Source organism: Neurospora crassa, linkage group V, assembly GCF_000182925.2.
Source record: "Neurospora crassa OR74A linkage group V, whole genome shotgun sequence".
NCBI lineage: Eukaryota > Fungi > Ascomycota > Sordariomycetes > Sordariales > Sordariaceae > Neurospora > Neurospora crassa.
Window position 1 is genome coordinate 2621288 of NC_026505.1, and position 19985 is coordinate 2641272.

Sequence of the window (19985 nt, forward strand, 5' to 3'; positions counted from 1 at the left end):
CTATTGTATATAAATATAAGTAGTAATTTAAAATAAGAGTATTCTTTAAATTCGGGAAGCTCGAATTCTTTAAATTTAAATTCTTCGAGTTTAAGTTCTTCGAATTCGAATTTAAATTCTTCTTCTAGCGGACCGTATTATAAGTGTAGAGGTCCGGCTATAAGTACTATAGGAAGCTTTATTACCTATATTATTAATTTTAGTAATTTAGAATCTATATCCGATTTTAATATAGAAACCAATTTACTATTTAAAAGTACTACCGGAAGGAGGGCTATTAATATAATAATTAAACTCTTATTAGATTTAGACAATAATAGCCTCTTTATTAATTAATATAACTATTAATAATAATATTAATTTAATTTAACCCTTTACCCCTTAGAAGGAGGTTCTAGTATAATAGTATCCGTCCTAGCCCAATTCTATTCCCTTACGCTTATAGGTTCTATAATTTCTAATTTCTTAAATAAAGGCTTCTTTATCCTAACTAACTTTAAATATTTAGAAACTCTTTTTAAATTTAGTTCTAAGAGTAATTTAATATTAAGAGGAGGTTCTTAAAGTTTTATTTTGTTACTTAATATTTAATTAACATTATTAGCAGCGAAGTATTTACTTCTTAATAATATAGCTACTCTAGAGTCTACTAATATAATAATTTTAAGGAGGGGTTCTATATCTTTATTCTTATTAAGATCGCTTTCTTAATTATTTTCGAAGTCAGTTTTTAAGTTTAAATCTTTAATTATTAAGAGAAATAGGAATAGGAATAGAAGTTGAGTGGGATCGGCGTTTAATTATAGAATATACTTATAGTATAAATCTTTAGGGAGTTCGGGATTAAATTTATTTATTAAATAAATTCTAAGGCTATCCGAGAGGGAGAATATTAATTTGACGAATGTAAATAAGAATAGTGAGGATAATAGTTATAGTAGTAATTTACTTAGGAGAAATAGTAAAAATAAAAATAGGGAATTAATAATAATTAATAAAGATAATAATAAAAATAGAAATTAAGATATAAAAGGTCGGGATAGTAGGTATAAAGGGGATAGCGATATTGAAATAATAAATTCGGTTTAGGTTTAATTCTATTTTAATAAAGTATTAGAGGATAGAAATAATATTTTTATTTAAGAATAATATATATATTTAGTATTAAGGTAAACGTTAAATTAATTTAATTAATACTCCTTTTTATTTATAAACGCCTTAGGTTATATTACTAATATATTTTTAGTAGGCTAGTAGCCCTTAAAGGGATTTAAAAATACTTACTTAGTATTTAATTTACTAAAGGCTACTTTTTATTACTAAATTAAATATTAGAATTAATTATTTTCCAACTCTTCTTTACTTACATCTATATATTTCTATTCCCCTAAACCTCTTTATATACCTTCCCGGGGGCTATATCCTTATAGAATTTAATTAAACTCCCCTCCCAATTATAATTCCTTTTAACCTTATTAGATTTCTTCGTATATTTATTATACTAACGCTACCTCTACTACTACTGTACTATTACTATATAGGGAAGTATACTTTTATTTTATACCTTTATTATTTTCCTATAGGGAATTATACTTTTATTATTTTCCTATAGGGAATTATATTTTCATTATTTTCCTATAGGGAATTATACTTTTATTATTTTCCTATAGGGAATTATACCTTCATTATTTTCCTATAAGGAATTATACCTTTATTATTTTCCTATAGGGAATTATACTTTTATTATTTTCCTATAGGGAATTATACCTTCATTATTTTCCTATAAGGAATTATACTTTAAATGAAAATATAATTAAAACTTTCGTTATAGGAAATATTTATTAATAGTTTTATATATATAGATTTAAGTAGAAGATAAGTAAGTAATATTATTACCGAGGAAGTTATACTTTATTTGCAAAATAAATTATAAAATTCTATTTATACAAAAAAATTACTATTAAGCGTTGTATATCCCTCTATTAAGTTATATAGCAACCTTATTTATGTAAAGTTATATATATTAAATTTATCCTTTAAAGGAAAAAATGAAGAATAGAAAAGAAATTTAAGAAAAAAGGAATTAAAAAGGGGTAGTTCGAATTAATAGCCTCTCAAAAAAAAAGTATATATAAATATTAATTATATTACAATATTGAATTTTATATATAAGCGTTATATAGGTTTATATAAAAATTTATATAATAATACTAATAAGAAAAAAAACTTAAATTATATAATAAATTAGCGAATAAGTTTGGACTTCCTCGGATTTATTAGGGTTTTATTCGAAATTAATTAGTAAATTAACGGATTTTATTAGATATTTTACCCCTTTTTATAGATAATAGGTATAGGATAATATAAATTGTATAATTATGTATATATTTATTAATATAGGAGGAATAACTTTAATCCTTTTTTTAGAATTTTTTTTATCTGATTATTCTTTAATTATTTAAATATTTATTACTTTACCGCCGTTACCTTACTACTATTATAAAATCTATTAAAGGTAATTAATAATTTATTTTATAAAATAGCGCTTATTTACTATAAATTTATAGCCTTTAATGTATATAAGGAATATTTAAATAGTAATTAGAAATTTATTAAACCTAAGGATAAAGGTAAGCGTTAGGCTATAGTACCCCCTTTAGAGGTTAATAAATATATAAATATAGGGATTAATTATTAATTTATCCTTAAATTATCCCTATTAATTTCTATAGAGCGTATATATAATCGCCCTTAGTAAAATCTTCTACTATTAGAAGGAGCCTAAGCCGGATTATTATAGTATAGATATTTAGTATAATTTTAATATAAATAAAATTTGAAAATTATTAAAATTAATATAAAAGTTAATATTTAATTATATTAGATTGTATTTACAACCTATAGTAATTTAATTAGGTATTTAAAGGGTATTTACAATATTCCTAAAGAATATCTACCGGACATTTTAATTAGAGGTATTAAAATTAAAGTTTATATAATTACTATTAATATATAATTTAACGCTACAAAATCTCAATATAATTAAACTAATTATAAATAAATTTAGGATAGTATAAGGATTTAATAATTTCTATAACCTTAAATTAAACTATAATTATCCTTATTTTTAATAGGACTTTATACTTAATTATTCTTAAGAAATATAAGGTAATAAATTTCGATAGAGAATTAAACTTAATTATTTAGGCTAAAAACGCCCTTTAAACCTATATATCGGACTCGCCTTTAATTTAAAATAAATAATAGGAGGATAAATAAGAAATATAATAGGAGAAGTAGCCAGAGGATAAATAGTAGGAGGATAAATAGGAGAAATAGTAGAAGGAGAAGTAGTAGGAAGATAAATAATAGAAGGATAAATAGGAAATATATTAGGAGAAGTAGTAAGAGGATAAATAGTAGGAGGATAAGTAGGAAATATAGTAGGAGAAATAGTAAGAAGATAAAGAAAATTCGGATTTAATAGATTTATAATTAAAATTTAAAGATAGAGGGGTATAAAAGAATTAGTAAAATAATAAGGCGGAGGAAGAGGTGGATAATCTTATATAAACGCCCTTTTAGAAGAATAGGAATATAAATTTCCTAATTATACTTCTAATATATCTCTAATATATTACTAATAATTCTTAAATTAATATTCAATAAATAAAGAAGATATATAAGCAACGCTATAATATATATTCTTCTACTTTATTTATTTATATACTATATAAAGCGGTTAAATATAATTATAAATTTTTAAAGTATATTTTATAGAACTTATACTAATTATAAATTTATTATAAGCCCTCCCCCTATCTATTATAATAATAATAGTAAAGGCCGGAGCTATATTATTTAGGACGAATTTTATTACAATACGGGTAAGCCTACGGAGATTATAATTTCTTCATTTAAAGTTTAAATTTAATAATTATAATTAAAATATTAAAATTAATAATAGTAGGGATAATTAAAATAAATTAGAGATAAGTTAAGGATAAATTAGATTACCTTTGGGCTATTTAATCCTTAACTATATTTATAGCGCCCTATTAGTATTGGGTTTTTTTATAGATAAATTATTTCTCTATAAGGAAAGTCTTTTACAAGCAATTAGGGATCTTTCTCCGCGGGGAAATTTTTGTATATATATTATTCTCTGTATAGGTAAATATATTAATAGTATTAAATTCAATTTCGTCTATAATAGTATTATTAAAGCGTTAAATAAAAGGAGACTATAGGCCTTATAAGGAGAAATAATCCTATTTAATGTTGCTATTGAAGTGACTTTGTGCGAATACGTTTTGTAGTAACTATGTTAATTTTTTATTTTGGTAGGTCGAATCGATTTTCTATATAAATATACGGACCACTGGGTTAGGAAGCTTTAGGTATGGGGTCGGGTCATCTGACCACTCACTCTAACGATATCCACTTATATGAAAAGGGAGACCCCGAACAATTATCCCTTCAGTTGAACGGACTCGCCCTTTGCTATTCATATTCAGTGTGTCCTTGTCTCTCGTCGGTTTATACTCATTTGAAACCTTTTGCCCGTCAATATTCCAGCGTCAGTCGCATTACTGTATATACATATTTCTGAAAGCGCTCTTCACTCACCATGGATGAAATCAACCCCCTTCCCGGCAACTACCATCAAGCTCTCAAGCTTATCGACGAGGCACACGCCCAGGATCCGAGATCGGTCGAGAGGAAGTCCGGTTCCGTGCCGTTTGAGCTCGATTATGCCCAGCATATGACACGCTGGCTGGCGGTCAGGGAACCTAGAGCGTCGCCCGTTTTGCAACTTGCATGCCGGGCTCAGCATTTCCGAAGGTTCGCGTTGATCGACTTTCCATGTTTGTTGAAATGAACCTCTTTCTCACACATGCCAAACACAGATGGGAAATCCCGCGAAGCAGCTATCCCATGACTCGGCCCGGATATCTCACCTGGCGCGCCAAGCTCAAGTCCCAAGCGGCAAAGCAGGTGGCCGAGCTGCTCGCGGACGCTTCCATCCAGCCTCCGCTGAGCCAGGAGGAGATCGACCGGGTGGCCGCCCTGGTAAGGAAAGAGGATCTCAAGACCGATAGCGACACTCAGGTCCTTGAGGACGTCGCATGCCTAGTATTCCTGGACGAGCAGTTTGAAGATTTTGAGAAGCGGGCGGACATTGACGAGGAGAAGATGGTGGGCATCTTGAGGAAGACATGGGGCAAGATGAGTCCGTCTGGACATGCGCTGGCCCTCCAGATGCACTTGAGCGAACGGGCTAAGATCCTGATCGAAAAGGCTTTGGGTGTTTAGAAGTGAAATTTACATGTCGAATGAAAGAGGAAGGAATAACTTCAAGTCGAATTCGGCGTTCAAACAGTGTAAAAACGTTTGACATCGCATATGATGTCTGCAAAATGCAGAGAAGCGCTTGTATGGTAGCGCTACAGGTAATGTAGGGAGGGGGAGGACCCTTTTCAATAGGGTGATGATGGCCTGTATGGTAAGAATCCCAGTACCGCTTTCACGACTCGGCGCCTAACTACATTTCATCGTTACAAAAGAAGCGTTGAAACCCGAAAAGACCACAATACTTTTTAACTGATATTCCGTTGTGCTCAATGCATTCAGTGCTTAGGTTGATACAGCACGCAACTGGCTTCAGGTGGCATGGCATCATCGTCACGGCAGAGAGTGCCACTGCAGAGCCCTAAACAGATGACCCACTTCCCCAGTGCCCCTGCCGGCCCGGACAACCCCACTCCCGTCCCGCCTCCATTCCGGGGCGGGGGACTGATGGTGGATCCCCGCCTGGTCCAAGTCTCAACCGTTTTAAGGTGTCTTCAGAGCTCGGGGCCACTTCCCCCGAGTTCATTCTGGCTATTCTCTTGTGTCACGGTATGTCACAGCTTTGGACCGATTGCTGATCAGCAACTTCTTTTTCGTTGTGCTGCTTGTAAGACCCGATGCCCAATTGTCTGTCTTTTTAAACTGGCTGATAACCCATCCCTTCCTCCCCCATCGTGTCTGCAACATCACCATCACGACCACCATTCAAAATGACAAACCCCCCAACAACAACCATGAAAACCACCACCTCCACGACAGACCCTTCCCTCCAGCCCTCCCAACCCCCCCTCCACACCCTCCTCTCAACCCACGACTTCCTCTCCGCCGCCGCTTCATCCTTTCCCCCCAAAACCCACGCCTTCGTCACCTCGGCCGCCACCGACTGCCACACCCACCGCTCCAACTCGCACACTTACTCCCTCATCACCCTGCGGCCCCGCATCCTCCACGACGTTTCTCGCGTCTCCATTTCCACTCGCATCCTCGACCACCTTGTCTCCTCTCCCATCTTCGCAGCCGCCACCTCTTTGGGAACCACCGTTCACCCTGATGGCGAAAAGGCGATCGGAAGGGCTTGTAAAAAGCTGGGGGTGGGCATGACGATCAGTACCAGCGCTAGTTTTTCCGTGGGTGAAATCGCGAGGGCTGTAGAGGACTGTGAGACTGTCACTGAGAGAAAAGAAAAAGAAGAAAAAGAAGAAAAAGAAGAAAAAGCAATTCCACCATTGTGGTTCCAGCTTTATGTGGACAAAGACCGGAGCAAATCCGAAAAGCTGCTAAAGCAGGCGGTGGACGCGGGGGTGAAAGCCGTGTTTTTGACTGTTGACGCGCCGGTGCCGGGGAAAAGGGAGGCGGATGAGAGGATTTCGGCGGAGGAAGCGGTAGGGCTGTCTTCTTCAGGGGTGCCGATGACGGGAGAGAAGGCGGAGAATGACCAGTCCGGAGGCGGGCTGGGGAGGATCACAGGAAAGTTTCTGGATGCTAGTGTCTCATGGGGAGATATTGCTTGGTTGAGGAGGTGTTTACCAGAGGAGGTGAAGATTGTGTTGAAGGGCGTGCAAACGGCTGCGGATGCGGTCAGGGCCATGGAGGCGGGCGTAGAGGGAATCGTGGTGTCGAATCATGGGGGGAGGAGCTTGGATACGGCGCCAGCGACGATTTTGGTATTGCTGGAGTTGCAAAGGTGTTGTCCGCAGGTTTTTGACAAGATGGAGGTGTTGGTTGATGGAGGGGTGACGCGCGGTACGGATGTTTTCAAGGCCTTGTGTTTGGGCGCCAGTGGAGTGGGGATTGGGAGGGGGATCTTGTATGGACTTGGATATGGGGAGGAAGGGGTGAGGAGATATGTGCAGATATTAAATGATGAGTTGGAGACGACGATGAAGATGTGTGGGATTACGAGTCTGGATCAGGTGCATCCGGGGTTGCTTAACACGAGGGCGGTTGATCAACTTGTGCCAGAGACGGTTGAGGAGGAACATCCATATGCCAAATGGAGGCCATCGCTGAGGAAGAAGGTAAGTTGAGGGGTGTTGAGGTAAGCCTGTAGGTGCAATTATGGATAGCGTTCACGAGAGCATGCACATTGAATTACATCCAGTTGAAGAGACTTAAATTCAAATACCCGTCAATTTGACCTCTCTTCATCCAGCAACCTTTTGCACCTTTCGGCGTTATTTCAAGGATGCCACACTAACCGCTCTGTTGAAACTGCATGTCAACATCAAGCGGTTTGGACCCTCCAGGTGTGACTTGATTGGGTCTCAATCCGGGTATCCAAGATCAGTGATGTGTCCCTGACTTCCGGTGCACCAACTATCACCATGTGCTTGGGAAATATAGTAGGGTCATATCAAGTAGAACATACAAGTGTGCTACTTTTCCAAGGTCCAGGCGCGATTGGAAAGCCCTTGCCTTGCGCAGTGCCTTAGATGAAGGGTATCGTTTCCCCCCTTCATATCTCGGGCCGTGATACAGAAAAAAAAAACATAAAAAAACATACAACACCAGGGATTCGCTGGTCGTCACCGACCCAACTACTAGTCTGGCCCTCACTGGCTTATCTATGGGAGAGCGGACGGGATCCCGAGTTTTCCAGTGGGTATGGTCGTATGTGTCTATTCCAATGCAAAGGATAGCTTATAGGCGACAGTTATTGTTTCTTCCCGCCCTGTCTCTCCTTCCTGAATGCACCTTTCGGCGCTATTCCAAAGATGCCACACTGATCGCTTGGTTGCAATTACATCATTTTTCCAAGTGACTTTTATTTTCGTGCCAGCAGTGAGCTACATGGCCCAGTTATGCATTTGTTTACTTTCCTCAGGGGCTTGCTAGTCGCAACTTGCCCGCCCTCATTGGATGATGGCATTCCCAACTCCACTGGACAATGCTATGGCAGTGAATCATAAGCTAGCTGCACTAACAAAAACTTCATTAATGGTTGCGTGGCCCAGTGGTTAAGGCATCTGCTTTACAAACGATAACGCAGAGGATCGCAGGTTCGAGCCCTGCCGCGATCATTCTTTTTGTATTTTTTTCCTACATTACTTTTTTGGTTTTTTTTTTCATTGTTGGTCTTGCTTGTCTAATTGTTGAGATTTACAAAATATCTGTTGTTTCTCCACGTATCTTGGTATTTCTTTTTGCTTTTTAGTAAAGTCGGATGCTTCTAAATTGCAGATGTCATCAGTTTCTTTTTCCTGCCTCAGAATGTTAACGTATTTGCAACAACACAGCATGTATAAGTTAATAGGTGTTTTCAGCATCGGTCGCAAGATGAATCATTTTCATTTGCCATACTCCTGACATTTGCTATTGTAATGTGTTACAAGGTTTGACGTATTGTGTAAACATTGCTAACACACGCTCTCCTTCACACAGGCGTGACGGGTTGACCATTTTCATCATGGCCTTCGAATTCCTGCTCGCTTAATTTCTGCCTATTTCTAACCCCTTGGCTATTCTCAACCAAAGGCAGGAATGCAAATTGAAATGTTCAAGTCACGAACCTGCGTCTACAAACGATTCGCATTCTGCCGTTCTCAGTTCCCATCCGGGGCCATCTGTCGTTAATGCTAAGGATACTAACCCAAGTCCATCGTATCCCAGTTCCCGAAATCCGTCGTGAAGTCTCCTGTCCCCAAGCCGCTAAAGATATCATCACCACTCAGGTCTCCTCCCGCGCCACCGCTGCCACTGCCTCCACCGCCAGCGCCGCCAGCTCCTCCTCCTCCTCCTCCACCATTCCCAGCCGAGGCACCTGCACCTCCTCCTCCCGCAGAACCACCACCTTGACCACCCGTCCCAACACCACCTCCCATTCCGCCTCCAGTATTCGTATTGACCGTCAACCCACCCATGTTCCCCATACCCATGTTCCCCATACCCATATCCCCCATCCCACTTATATCAATGCCACCCGCACCTCCCACATCCAACCCACCCATACCCGTAGCATCCAAACTCATCGCGTCCATCGGATGATGATGATCACTACCCGAAACCTGCACCGCCGCAGCGTTCATCATGGAATCGCCCATAGCATCGCCAGCCACCACCCCCAGCGCGCTCAACTCCGGCTGCAGCATCGTTTGCTGATGATGATGATGATGATGCTGCGCGGGCGGCGGAGGTGGGGGAGGTAGGGCCATCTGCGCCTCGACGCGACGATGCAGGCGCACGACCGTTTCGGCCATTAGGGGGTCTGATTTCTGAATTTTCTTAAATTCTTCCGCTTCGAATTTGAGAGCTTCGCGTAGGGTGATTCTCCGCTGCTTTTTGGTGATGGTGTGGTTCGCAGCATCTCCTCCTCCTCGGGCAGAGGAGGGGTCGTTGTCGTCCGTTACGGGGGTATTGTGGACGTCGGGAGCACAGATGATGGCTGTGACGACGTCGTAGGCGACGGAGCCGTTGCCGGCTTCTGTTTGCGTTTTCAGCTCCTTAAGCAGGGCAGAGAGGAGACGTTTTGCGCCGCAGATCTGGAGGGCGACAAGAACCTGGCGGTGGGTGTAAGTGGCCGGCACGCCGTTACCGGGCGAGTGCTGAGCCCACTGGACCAGATTTTGGACGGTGTGGCGGATGGCGCCGTAGAGACCCCCGACGGACCCGGAACCATTGTGATGTGTGCCAGTCCAATTCTCCAGCTCGCTGTGGTCGGCGCCACCGGTGCGGCTGGACACGGCCAGATTTTCTTTGAGAGCGCGCAAAAGGGGTTCGACCTCTTGTGATGCGGGAACCTGGCGCTGATAGGAGCGGAGTGAGAGTTCCAGGGGTTTGGCGACAATGTTCAGGACCGATGAGAGCATGGTAGATGCTTCATTGGATATTGAATTTGGACGCAAAATGAGTTGAAGAATCTTGATGACCGCTCCTTGACCGGGTTGCTTATCAGTCCGTAGGTTGTTTGCAAGGAACAAAAGTGCTGGCACTAGTGAGGGCAATAATAGGGTATCCAAGAGATCTAAAGGGTAGTTAGCGGCAATGCCATGACAATGGCGGTAAGAAAGTTCATACTCACATTCTAGACCACTTCTTAATAGGTAATCGTTCAAGCAGCCTGTACTCAAGGCCATGACGATCTGATCAAAAAGCGTCGGCATGAGTAGATAAAAGTCCTGCGGAGGACACGACGACATAAGATCGTCTCCTAGACCGCCAGCCTCGGAATCAAATAGCCCATGTACCCAACCATTCAGATGCGACTTTTCCTGGTCGCTAAGCTCGTCCAACGGCCGACTCAATTGGCCCCTTCCTAGTAGCTTTCCCACGAACGAATGCGGAGATCGGATGGCCAAGTCGGTGGGTGTCAGACTGTAGCGGTGCACAAAGGCCAGCAGTAGAAGCAGGATAGATCCAAATTCCTCGTATACAGGCTGATATTCGCCCTGATCCTCGTCATAACCACCCCAGTCGTCCAAGAGCTCGCACAGAGGGTGAAGTATCTTGTATGGTTTATCGAAGAGTAATAGAATATCCAAGGATGATGGTTTGCTGGCCAGCTGGCTGCACAATTGTTTGAGAGTCATGGTCTCCTTGTTGCGGCAAAGTGTACCAATCACCTATATCATATCAGCAGCCGTCACGCACAGGGTTTGGTAGTCTGACTGAATGACAACTAACCTCAACAATAGCTTGCGCAGCAGCGCCCACGTTTCCGTTCATGTTATCCAATTCCCCGATAAGCCTCTGACTCCTCTCGAAATCTTCCAAACATGCCTGGACCAGCGTTTCTTTCACGTACCGACCCTCGTCCGGCAGTGTTTGGTAAGTAATCTCCCCCAAAAGGGTCTCGATGGCCGACGCAGATAACAGCCCGTGCAGCTGGCAGGCAAAGCAAAAGTCTTGTCGCACGGAGTCCTGAAAGGAGCTGCTAGTGTTCGACATGTCAAACATGTTGGACAGTGTCGGAAACACATTAGTGTCAACCTGACCCAGCGCCTGGGATATGCAAAACTCTGCGTCAAAAGGATACATATGTGTAGAGGAGGCAGCAAAGTTACCCAATATTAGTGGAACCTTGTTGACGACGTATGATTTGAGCAAGTGTCCCGTTTTTGATCCTTCCCTGAAGACCGCGTTCGCCAAAACGTCGAAGGATGCTAGGATAAGGTGTATTGCTGTTGTTTGCAAGTCACCCTGGACCTTTTGTCAGCAAAAAACATGGGGGACGCTGTACGCTGAACGACAGAACAAACCTGGTATCTGTTATGGAGGTAGGTGTAAAGAGAATGATCGTCAATCAAAGGTCGTCCCACGAGCTGTCCAAGGCGTCAGCATCCCAGATCCCCCATCCACTCCAAATCAGGATAGTCGTCCGACGAACATACCGCAGCATTGATGTAAATGTACAGACCGGCGCGAGAGTTGACTATGGGCATATCGGGTATTTGCCATGTGTCCAGCCCGATCATGTTATCCATGTAGCTATGCATCTCCGCTACTGCAGCGTCCTTCAGGTCAGAAGACTCTTCCCCGGCCAGTGCCTGTCCTCGGCTGAACTCTAACCTCTCCGCAATTCCAGAGGTATTTGGATTCTGAAGGAGATAGGGTATAAGCTGATCGATAGAGCTCGCTAATCGTTTGCGATGGCCTGGTGAGAAAAAAGTCATTAGCCAAGTGTTCGGTTCACAGAACAGGGAATCATATACATGGGAGAAGCGTTACTTTTAGCCTCGGGCCGGCTAAAGGCAGAGACCACCCGTTGATTTCCCAAAAAGTTGACCAAAAGCAAACTGAAAGCCTGAAGAGAGGTCTCCATGTCCTGCTTAGTTCGCATGTTCTGAATAGTGCCGAATGTATCTCGTGAAAAGGCGGCGATGACGTCGATGAAGAGCGTTGTCCACTTGCTCAGGTTCGTAGCCATCTCGTAGGCGTCAGAGGCATGCCTGATGCCTTGACCATGTGTTATGACCTTGGAGAGCCGCAGAAAGATCACCTCCTCGTCGTTGTATGAATTTTGCCAAAACACCCTCTTCGGTTTTTTGTCTCCTTGTTGCCCCTGGCCCCCCTTAGTGGCCGTCGCGGCCTCGTTTGTAGTACCTGCATCATGTTCACTCTGGATCTTGGCCTGCGATGTCGAGTAATGGTGTAGAACTTTCAGGACGGACTGGGGGTTGACGAGCTTCTGGTTGAGGAGGATGGTGAGATATTGTAGTCTGCGGGGGTCAAGAGAATAGGAAGACTGCTTCGTCGGCCTGAGGAGAAGGTTGGCGATAACGATGGGAGGCAAGGGATAGAAGTCCGAGTTAAGGATGGGCACGAATCTCGCGAAGTCGCTGGGGTCTAGTCGTTTGGCTTCGGCGCGCGCCAGGAACTTGGTCCATTGTCCCACGGCCGCCGACAAGCCTGCCGTTGCTGGACCTCCGGGCATGGTCGGGGCATTCGAGACCGGGATTGTCGACGTAGGCGATAGTAAGTGGTAGAGTAGCAAATATTGTGCGCGTTACTATATCGGGGCTGTGGTCATTTTCCAGGCAGTGGTGTTGGTAGCTGACGTTGTTGCGTCGCGACCAATGTCCGATGATGCGCTTGTCAGCTTTCGAGCATGTGGTCGACGCAACTGCTGGTTCCACTCCTTCCACTTCGCGCAACTGAATAACAACCAGTTTCCAGATGACTGACAGGGGCGTTTGGGGCTTTGGTTCCAGATGCTGTGGATTCCGTGAATGCCTTGAGCGGTGCGTCGTTGTATGTACCTAGAGGTAGCGCGTTCACCGTTGTGGTCCGCCCATGGGCGCCTTGGCTCCAATCTGGAAAATGTGCTGGATTGATTGATGATATTCGTAGGCAGTATACTGTTCGACTGTCAAGTGGCAGAGCAAAAGGTTGAAAGCAACTGAATAGATGGAAGGTGGTGAAATGTGAAGCAGCCCGTCAGAGTTGCACACAGCGCACAAGGGAATGAATACCTACCTAGCAGCGAACTGATGTGGAACTTACAAAACGAAACAAAGCTTTCAATCTTTCACGTTTTTTATCCGTAAGCGAGCGTGTTCTGTAGTGTAAGGTATCGTACCCGGGCAAACACAAGGCGAACTTTCCACATTACCGTAAGTCGGCACGAGCCGAGGACCCACAGAGCAATTAAAGTGGAGAGGAACTCAAAAGCTTGGGCCAGTTCCATGAATGGGCTGCGTGGGCTGTTATGAAGCTGTCTCTCCGTCTCTGGCACTCCGGTCTAAGACTGTACCTATACTGCAGTACATCCCTCTTCACAGTACGTATCAAAGTTCTTGTGGACGTACCGCCACTACCGGCCGATGTTCGTACGGTATATGTATCCATTGACAAATCGAGGTCTCGTATCTTGCCCATGCTCCCTCAATGTCCTAGTCTAGGTTGGGGAAGCATGGGATTGATCCGAGGAGTCGCTCTGGTGCAGTAACTTGATAATGATTTCAATGGAAGAGCTGGGAAATGTCCTCACTTTCTCATTCGACTTCCCGATATTTGTTTGTATGATACAGACGGGAGTCATCCTAACCCCATAGTAAAATGCCCAGACATGGCCCGTAAAAAAGTTGTACGAAGGAATACTAACACTCGACAGAGAGCACTCATATCCAGCCCATTAACTTTCCCCTATCCGTTGCCGATTCACGTTACAAAGCCTCCTGGGATAAACCCTCTCAGTCACCTTCCCTTTTGATACCCTGCATCCGTCCTCCATTGGCATTGTTCCCGTTTCCATTGCCGTTGGCTTGCTGCACATCTGGCGCGCGTGGTCCCAACATCCAGTCCTGCATCGCCAACCATTCACTCCAGCTTCTCTCAGCTAGAACAATCTCTCTTTCGGTCGCATCGCGCAAAGGTTTCAAAAACGGTACGGACTCTTCCTCGTTCATGTCGTAAGCCGCCTTGACCTTGAGCCAGTTGGAGCTCTTGGCCGCAAAGAGGTAGTTCCGTCGCTCGTTCTCGTGCAGTGGCCCGATCCCAGCCTCCCAGTCGTCGCCGAAAAAGCCGTGCAAAACCCCGGGAAAATCATATCCCGTAGCTACCAGACGGCGGATATAGGGGATCAAGTTGACACTCGCATACGACTGAAGACCATAGCCCCCGACGGGTGCCTTTCCCGCTGCTCCCCGGACACAAGACGCCTCTAGTTCTGGTGGTGGGCGGACTGTCTGTGAAGACAGCACCGGGTTGGGCTTCTGGAAAGGTAGTCGGATGTTGATGAATCCAGCAAGAGCCTGCACAGGGCCATGGTATTGGGCGTGGTCCAGGAAGTATCGCATGCAGGACATGAAGTATGGGTGCCACTCGAGAATGTCGAACTGGGACTGGGCATCCGCAAAGGACTGCGCGGGCGTGTTAACTTTCGGACGAGCGTTGGAAGCCGGTCGCGGGAAGGAGAAGACACCATGTACCTGTGCGTGACGAAAAGCCGGTCCGCCTGGTTGAGGGAAAGCCATTGTTGGCAACGATGATTGTCAGTGGGTTAGGTGAAGGGCGAATGCGAATGAGGTGTGAATGCGCCAACGAGAGCGTTAAGACAGCTCAAACGGCTTGGCTGTATTTTTGGTGATGTTTTGTCGTCTCGTCTTGGTGGTAGGCGTCAAGTTGACTAATCTTCAACACGAAATGGCTAGAATGGTGCTTGATCAATATCAACCTCCGTATATAGTCCACACCGACAATAGATGGTATGATATGACGGAGCCTTGTGAAGGGGAGGGTCGTCTTGGTAGAGGATGAAACAACTTGGAGAACTGAAGGGAATGACGGGACGGAAATTAAGCTTTCAAAAGCGGGAGCTAAGACGTTATATAGCCCCGTATGGAGAAGATGCGGACCATCAATCCTTGATCAACCTCGGGAAGATTTCTCAACCGCATACCCACTCGGCCGCTGTAGGAGGTCCCCAAGCCGCATGATGTGCATGTGCCATCATGGGAGTGGAATAGGTAATAGAAAACCTGTCTGGACTGCGTACCGGAAGAGCAACAAAACAGGGGTTGAGGAAAGACGTCCCGTTCAGGGCACTAAAACAACGAGGAGCACCGGATGTAGGCGACGGCGGAGCAACGGCGGCAGTCAGTGTGTACTGTGACTGTACCCATCTCCGTCTCCATCGCAAGCAAGGTACGCTCCCTTTTACCTGCAGCTGAAGTGCGCTCGGAGAAGGAGGGGAAAAAAGAAAAGATCCACAGTGAGTACTTTCTGTGGGATACTATTTGTGCGAAAGGATGGGCAATTGCAAAGGCCGAAGTGATGTACATGATGAGATTGAAGTCGGGCATGGGTGGGAGATCTGAAGACGGGTCTCGTCGCCGTCATCGCGGGGGAGTTCGAGAGCGCCAATCACGAAGCAGCACTCCGAAGGTAGTCTGGACAGTCTCGAGACCGTGTCTGGATAGCAGCCAGTGTGAGACCGAGGGGGCATGGATGCCTCCGAGACCTGATTGATGAAGCAAGCGCGATGCCCTGTGCGAATCTAAGGCGAATGCATCGTAGGAGGGAATGTCGAGCGCTTCTTTTCCACTCCGAGCCTGTGTTGCTCCCCGGTTGGTGGCGGGTGGTGGTCTGGACTTGACAATCTGGATGCCGAGTTTTTGCTGTGAAGCTAAATGTCAAACGCGGAGCACCGCGAGGAACAGAAACGCCTGCGGGACGTCGGAAGGAGTAGTGGACTCGGTGGAGAGCCCCTACGCAGTACAGGGGCTGTGGCGACAAGGACAGGCCATCTTTGTTTACGGTAGCCGACTGCAAGGAGGGCGAGCGAAGCCGTCGTTTTCAAAGCCCCGTCAGTGCCTGTTCCCGCAAGAGTCCCGCTCCCACTTGAAAAGATGAGGTGGAAATGCGGTTATGGAGGCGATAGGTAGCATGGATACCTCTATACACGGCACCAGAGCTAGGTAGCTGGACCACCTGAGGTGAGCTCTGAAATCATCCTGTTTTTTTTTTTTTTTTTTTTTTTTTTGCCTCGCCGTGACTGACGGATGGCAAAAGAGCTGCGAGATTCGCTCCGTGAGTGCTTGGTTGCCTGTCTATGTCTGTAATGAAAAGGGCAAGTGATATTGAGAAATGGGATTGGATTTGCCAGGGATACTGGGATCGACGACGGGACGGGGACTTGCTCGGCGAGGCTGCAACATCTTGATAGACCCTACACAGTGATGCTGTGTGTGCGATGTGATGTAGGTATAGGTAGCTTGATGAAGCTTCGGTTGAGGCGCAAACTACCTAGAGACCTCGCAAGTGCAAGAGACCTCTCCCTCTCTAATTCAAGGGTCCTCCGAGGGCAACACTACACAGTATACGCCAAGGTACCCCGGGATCCCAGGACAGGCGACGCCCTCAGATTGGTATGGTAAGGGGACGACGGGGTGAGCGGGTTCGGTATCGACGTGATCTGCTGCCAGCCCGCTTGCCCCCTTCAGGTGTCTGCTGCATCTGCGATGCGATGCAATGTGCTGCTTACCAGGCGCGGTATCTGGCGTTGAAACTTGGGTTGGGGCAACTTGGAAGGTCACATACATTGACTGCATTATGCTCTCATACGCCAGAGGGGTTTCTGCAGGAGAGAGAGAGATGAAGGGTTGAATACGTAGCGTCCACCTTCCATGTCCCGATCGCTGGGGAATGGAAAAGCAACAACTTGACGCGATGCTTGGTATCGAGAAAACGCCACGGCATCGAAGAATGAATGGGTTGTGAATTGGAGATAGTGGGCGCAATCTCAGCTTCCTTAGTATGGGCTTCCAAAGATGGAAGTACCATGTCGGGCAACTGTAATAGCAGAGCTACTTATCGGCTGGAAGATGCAACTTGATGCAGGTGACCCTGAAACTCAACTTTTTTTGTTGTTCTCTTGTGTCGAAGTGAGTGCGTTCACCTTCGTTCGGTTCTTTTTGCTTCAGTTGGTGCGGGGGGTGCACGTACGAATTGCACTCCCAAAGAGGACTAGAGGTGCTCGTCGTTACACGCTACGGACAGGCGACGATATGCACATCATTTCCAAATTACCCAAACAGCTTAGCGTGGTGGAGATTGTTTCCAGCACCTCACCGTCACTGTGCGCAGGTGGTCTGTGCCTTGTTGATAGCGACAGGCTGGTGTCTCTTGGTATCCACCTTTGTCGTCTGGGCTTCAGGTACCGGTTAAGAATGACATATTCTGTCCGCATGATTGGACATCAGCCTGAATGGTCTTGGAATGAATGGGAAGGTATCAAATCTGCTACGGCCGGTGATCACTAGACACTGTTGCTTGGCTTCAGCTGGCATACACTAGTACCATTAGTATTGAGAGGGAGAAGCTTCGATGTGACCACCAGCGCCCTTGGATGGCCTATCGAGACTGGAGGGCAGGTACTGTGATCCTCTGCATTATATGTATATATCAAACCACGGCTGTGGACTTGGCGATAGGCTAGAGCACGTAGTTGGTGTATAGCCACAGGTTACCTGTGGCCTCAACTGCCCTGATGAAAAGTTCATATGCTGTCATAGAGACCTCAAGATTGGAAAAAGTGCGAAATCCAATGGACCCAGATGGTAGGCCGCATTTGAAGCCTTACTCCGTGGAATCATCGTGACATCAGCCTAGGTAGCCACTATTTTCTTTGCTTACTTGATGGTTATGTTGCATACACAGGTCCGAGGAGCTCAAGTTCTCGCTGCTCGTTAGTCCAGGCCAACCGGAAGAGCCTCCGTTGAATGCATCGAGCTCCGTCAACGACACTGTCTGTCTGCTTCACATTAGCCGACATGCTCGGGAAGCGCCAGGTACCCAGACTCACTAGGGCCACGTTAGTTAACTTGGGCTAGGTTTGGTTGTCAGTCAGCGGCAGCGGGTAGTTAGAAAGCATCCCGGTCTGAGACAACTGTGTTCAGGTTCCGCCTGGATGGAAATTGCTTGAGCTGATACCGAGACTGACAAGCCTTGACGCGATTTGCTCCACGAAGCGCAGAAAACGGCCATTGGTTCGGGGTTTCTCTGGCGTACTCCTTTGACTAAGCTCTACTCAGAGCGTTGGTTAGCGAATTCCGGTTCTAAAGCTGCATTCGCCAACTTCTCGCCAAAGGATAGAGAAATCGGCCATTCGCGATAACGAAATAGTCTTGATGAACCCCTTACACCGGAGGGCAAGCCCGGGTACGACGTAACGCACTAGTCTTTCAAGTCCAACTGTTGCTTTCAGATTCCCAAGTGACATGATCTGCGGGACCGAAGAAGACCTTTCCACAAGCAAAGCCAAGTATACCATTCCTCTGCTTATCGGTAACAGACTTGTGAGCGGCCTTCGCCTTGGCGTACTTCAGACTGAGAATTCTCCAGGTCGATCTGTGCCTGACAGAGAGATGGCTCCACATCGAGCTCGTAATGGCGGACCCAGATGGATGAGATAAGATAGTTGAGAGGTCGCCAATGCATGTTGAACAAAGCCGATTAGTCCCTGGCAAAAAGAAAAAGACCCTGTGGCTGAATGACAGTTCGGGCAAAATTTCCCACCATATCCAATCAGGAATGCCGCGGTCCCAAGCATGTAGACATGTACCGCTCATATGCTGCGGGTTCCAGCTCCTTCGCTCATGAAGAGTATATCGGACGAGTTAACTGAGCTTGGTTCATGACCGTCCAGGCGACTAATAGGAATAGCTGTGGTACCCACTACACATCTCTTGATGTCGCTGGATTACTGAATAAAGACGTGAGAGATGAAATATACAAGTAAATGAGCTACCAAACACTTACCAATTGCTTTTAAAGAAGCAGTCACCAGCTCCAAGCCATCCGACAGCCACTCGCCAATCTTCTGGTCACAAATTCTCCGGGCATCGAGTCCCAATCCCGCGTTCGTCCAACCCTATGCAGCGTAGCAGACGGAAACAATGCGGGTGTCGATTCCCCGGGGGAGTGGTGCGTCCCAGCATCCGTACCTTGGGAGACGGCAACCCCCCCCCCCCCCCCCCCCCTCGCATCCGCCAACCCGAGTGTGTGGACTGGCGACACCAAGTGTGATCCCGACCTACGCCGCCAAGCTATCATTGGCTGGAGTACCAGTAAGGGTGAACAAGGGGACTGTGAAAAAGCACAACGCGCAACTTGAGTTCATCACTTGATTGTGATGTGCCCAAAAGTTGAACCTGAGGTGACTGATACCTCTTTCGAAACTCCGAAGCTTTTCGGTCTGTCCGACTCGTGGCCGGACAGCATGGAAGACGTCCAGCCGACGCAAAGAGAATGAATTAACAGGGCAACTCTAAAATGGCGTTTAGAGTTCCATGCGCAAGTGATTTTTTTTTTGGATATTTTTGGGCGAGTGCGACGGCGATTGCCGGAGCAGATGGGAACTGGATCAACTGAGGAGTTGTTCGTCGTCACCTGGAGAGAAAGTCGCGAGGAGCCGACAGACTTTGCTGCGGTGATGAACATGGGATTTATTCATGTCTTCTGGCCCGTGCACCATGTACACTACGTAATTTACAGTTCACCGTAATCGATGGTTAGGACGGAATGCGCTGCAAACGCCCTGCTCAGTGCAGGTTGGTACCTGGACCCCGCCAATCTTGAAATAAAGTGTATTGCGGAGGACCGGCATGGTCTTGGCTGTCCTGTGAGGCTCTGCGACAAGACATGGGAAATGGTAGCAGGAGATCTGGAAGCTCTAGACTCCCCTCTTTCATCATCAT

The 19985-nt window shown here is 45.4% G+C and overlaps 4 protein-coding genes and 2 non-coding genes across 6 annotated transcripts; 3 read left to right on the top strand and 3 right to left on the bottom strand.

Moving 5' to 3' along the window:
- The first annotated feature begins 4354 nt into the window (after nucleotides 1-4354).
- Nucleotides 4355-5592, top strand: NCU11279 (glutamyl-tRNA synthetase). The gene is made up of 2 exons (XM_001728259.2): nucleotides 4355-4845; nucleotides 4911-5592. Exons 1-2 carry the CDS (start codon nucleotides 4631-4633, stop codon nucleotides 5314-5316), a joined length of 621 nt encoding a protein of 206 aa, XP_001728311.2. The 5' UTR covers nucleotides 4355-4630; the 3' UTR covers nucleotides 5317-5592.
- A 318-nt stretch (nucleotides 5593-5910) lies between these two features.
- On the top strand, nucleotides 5911-7379 carry NCU11278 (hypothetical protein; the record flags this gene model as incomplete). The annotated part of the gene is made up of 1 exon (XM_001728258.2): nucleotides 5911-7379. The coding sequence occupies exon 1, from the start codon at nucleotides 6063-6065 to the stop codon at nucleotides 7377-7379; it is 1317 nt and encodes a 438-aa protein (XP_001728310.2). The 5' UTR covers nucleotides 5911-6062.
- Nucleotides 7380-7848: 469 nt separating this feature from the next.
- NCU15621 lies at nucleotides 7849-7964 on the bottom strand. Its single transcript, XR_897941.1, has one exon. It is a non-coding gene; the product is annotated as a 5S ribosomal RNA (ribosomal RNA).
- A 327-nt stretch (nucleotides 7965-8291) lies between these two features.
- On the top strand, nucleotides 8292-8372 carry NCU15094. The gene has a single exon. It is a non-coding gene; the product is annotated as a tRNA-Val (tRNA).
- Nucleotides 8373-8654: 282 nt separating this feature from the next.
- On the bottom strand, nucleotides 8655-13279 carry NCU00998 (RNA polymerase II mediator complex subunit Nut1). Its single transcript, XM_956517.2, has 6 exons — nucleotides 12016-13279; nucleotides 11679-11941; nucleotides 11547-11609; nucleotides 10972-11487; nucleotides 10370-10910; nucleotides 8655-10312 (listed from the first exon to the last, which is right to left on the bottom strand). Exons 1-6 carry the CDS (start codon nucleotides 12719-12721, stop codon nucleotides 8937-8939), a joined length of 3465 nt encoding a protein of 1154 aa, XP_961610.2. The 5' UTR covers nucleotides 12722-13279; the 3' UTR covers nucleotides 8655-8936.
- Nucleotides 13280-13749: 470 nt separating this feature from the next.
- NCU00999 (hypothetical protein) lies at nucleotides 13750-15055 on the bottom strand. The gene is made up of 2 exons (XM_956518.3): nucleotides 14718-15055; nucleotides 13750-14648 (listed from the first exon to the last, which is right to left on the bottom strand). The coding sequence occupies exons 1-2, from the start codon at nucleotides 14760-14762 to the stop codon at nucleotides 13980-13982; spliced, it is 714 nt and encodes a 237-aa protein (XP_961611.2). The 5' UTR covers nucleotides 14763-15055; the 3' UTR covers nucleotides 13750-13979.
- Between the last annotated feature and the right edge of the window lie 4930 nt (nucleotides 15056-19985).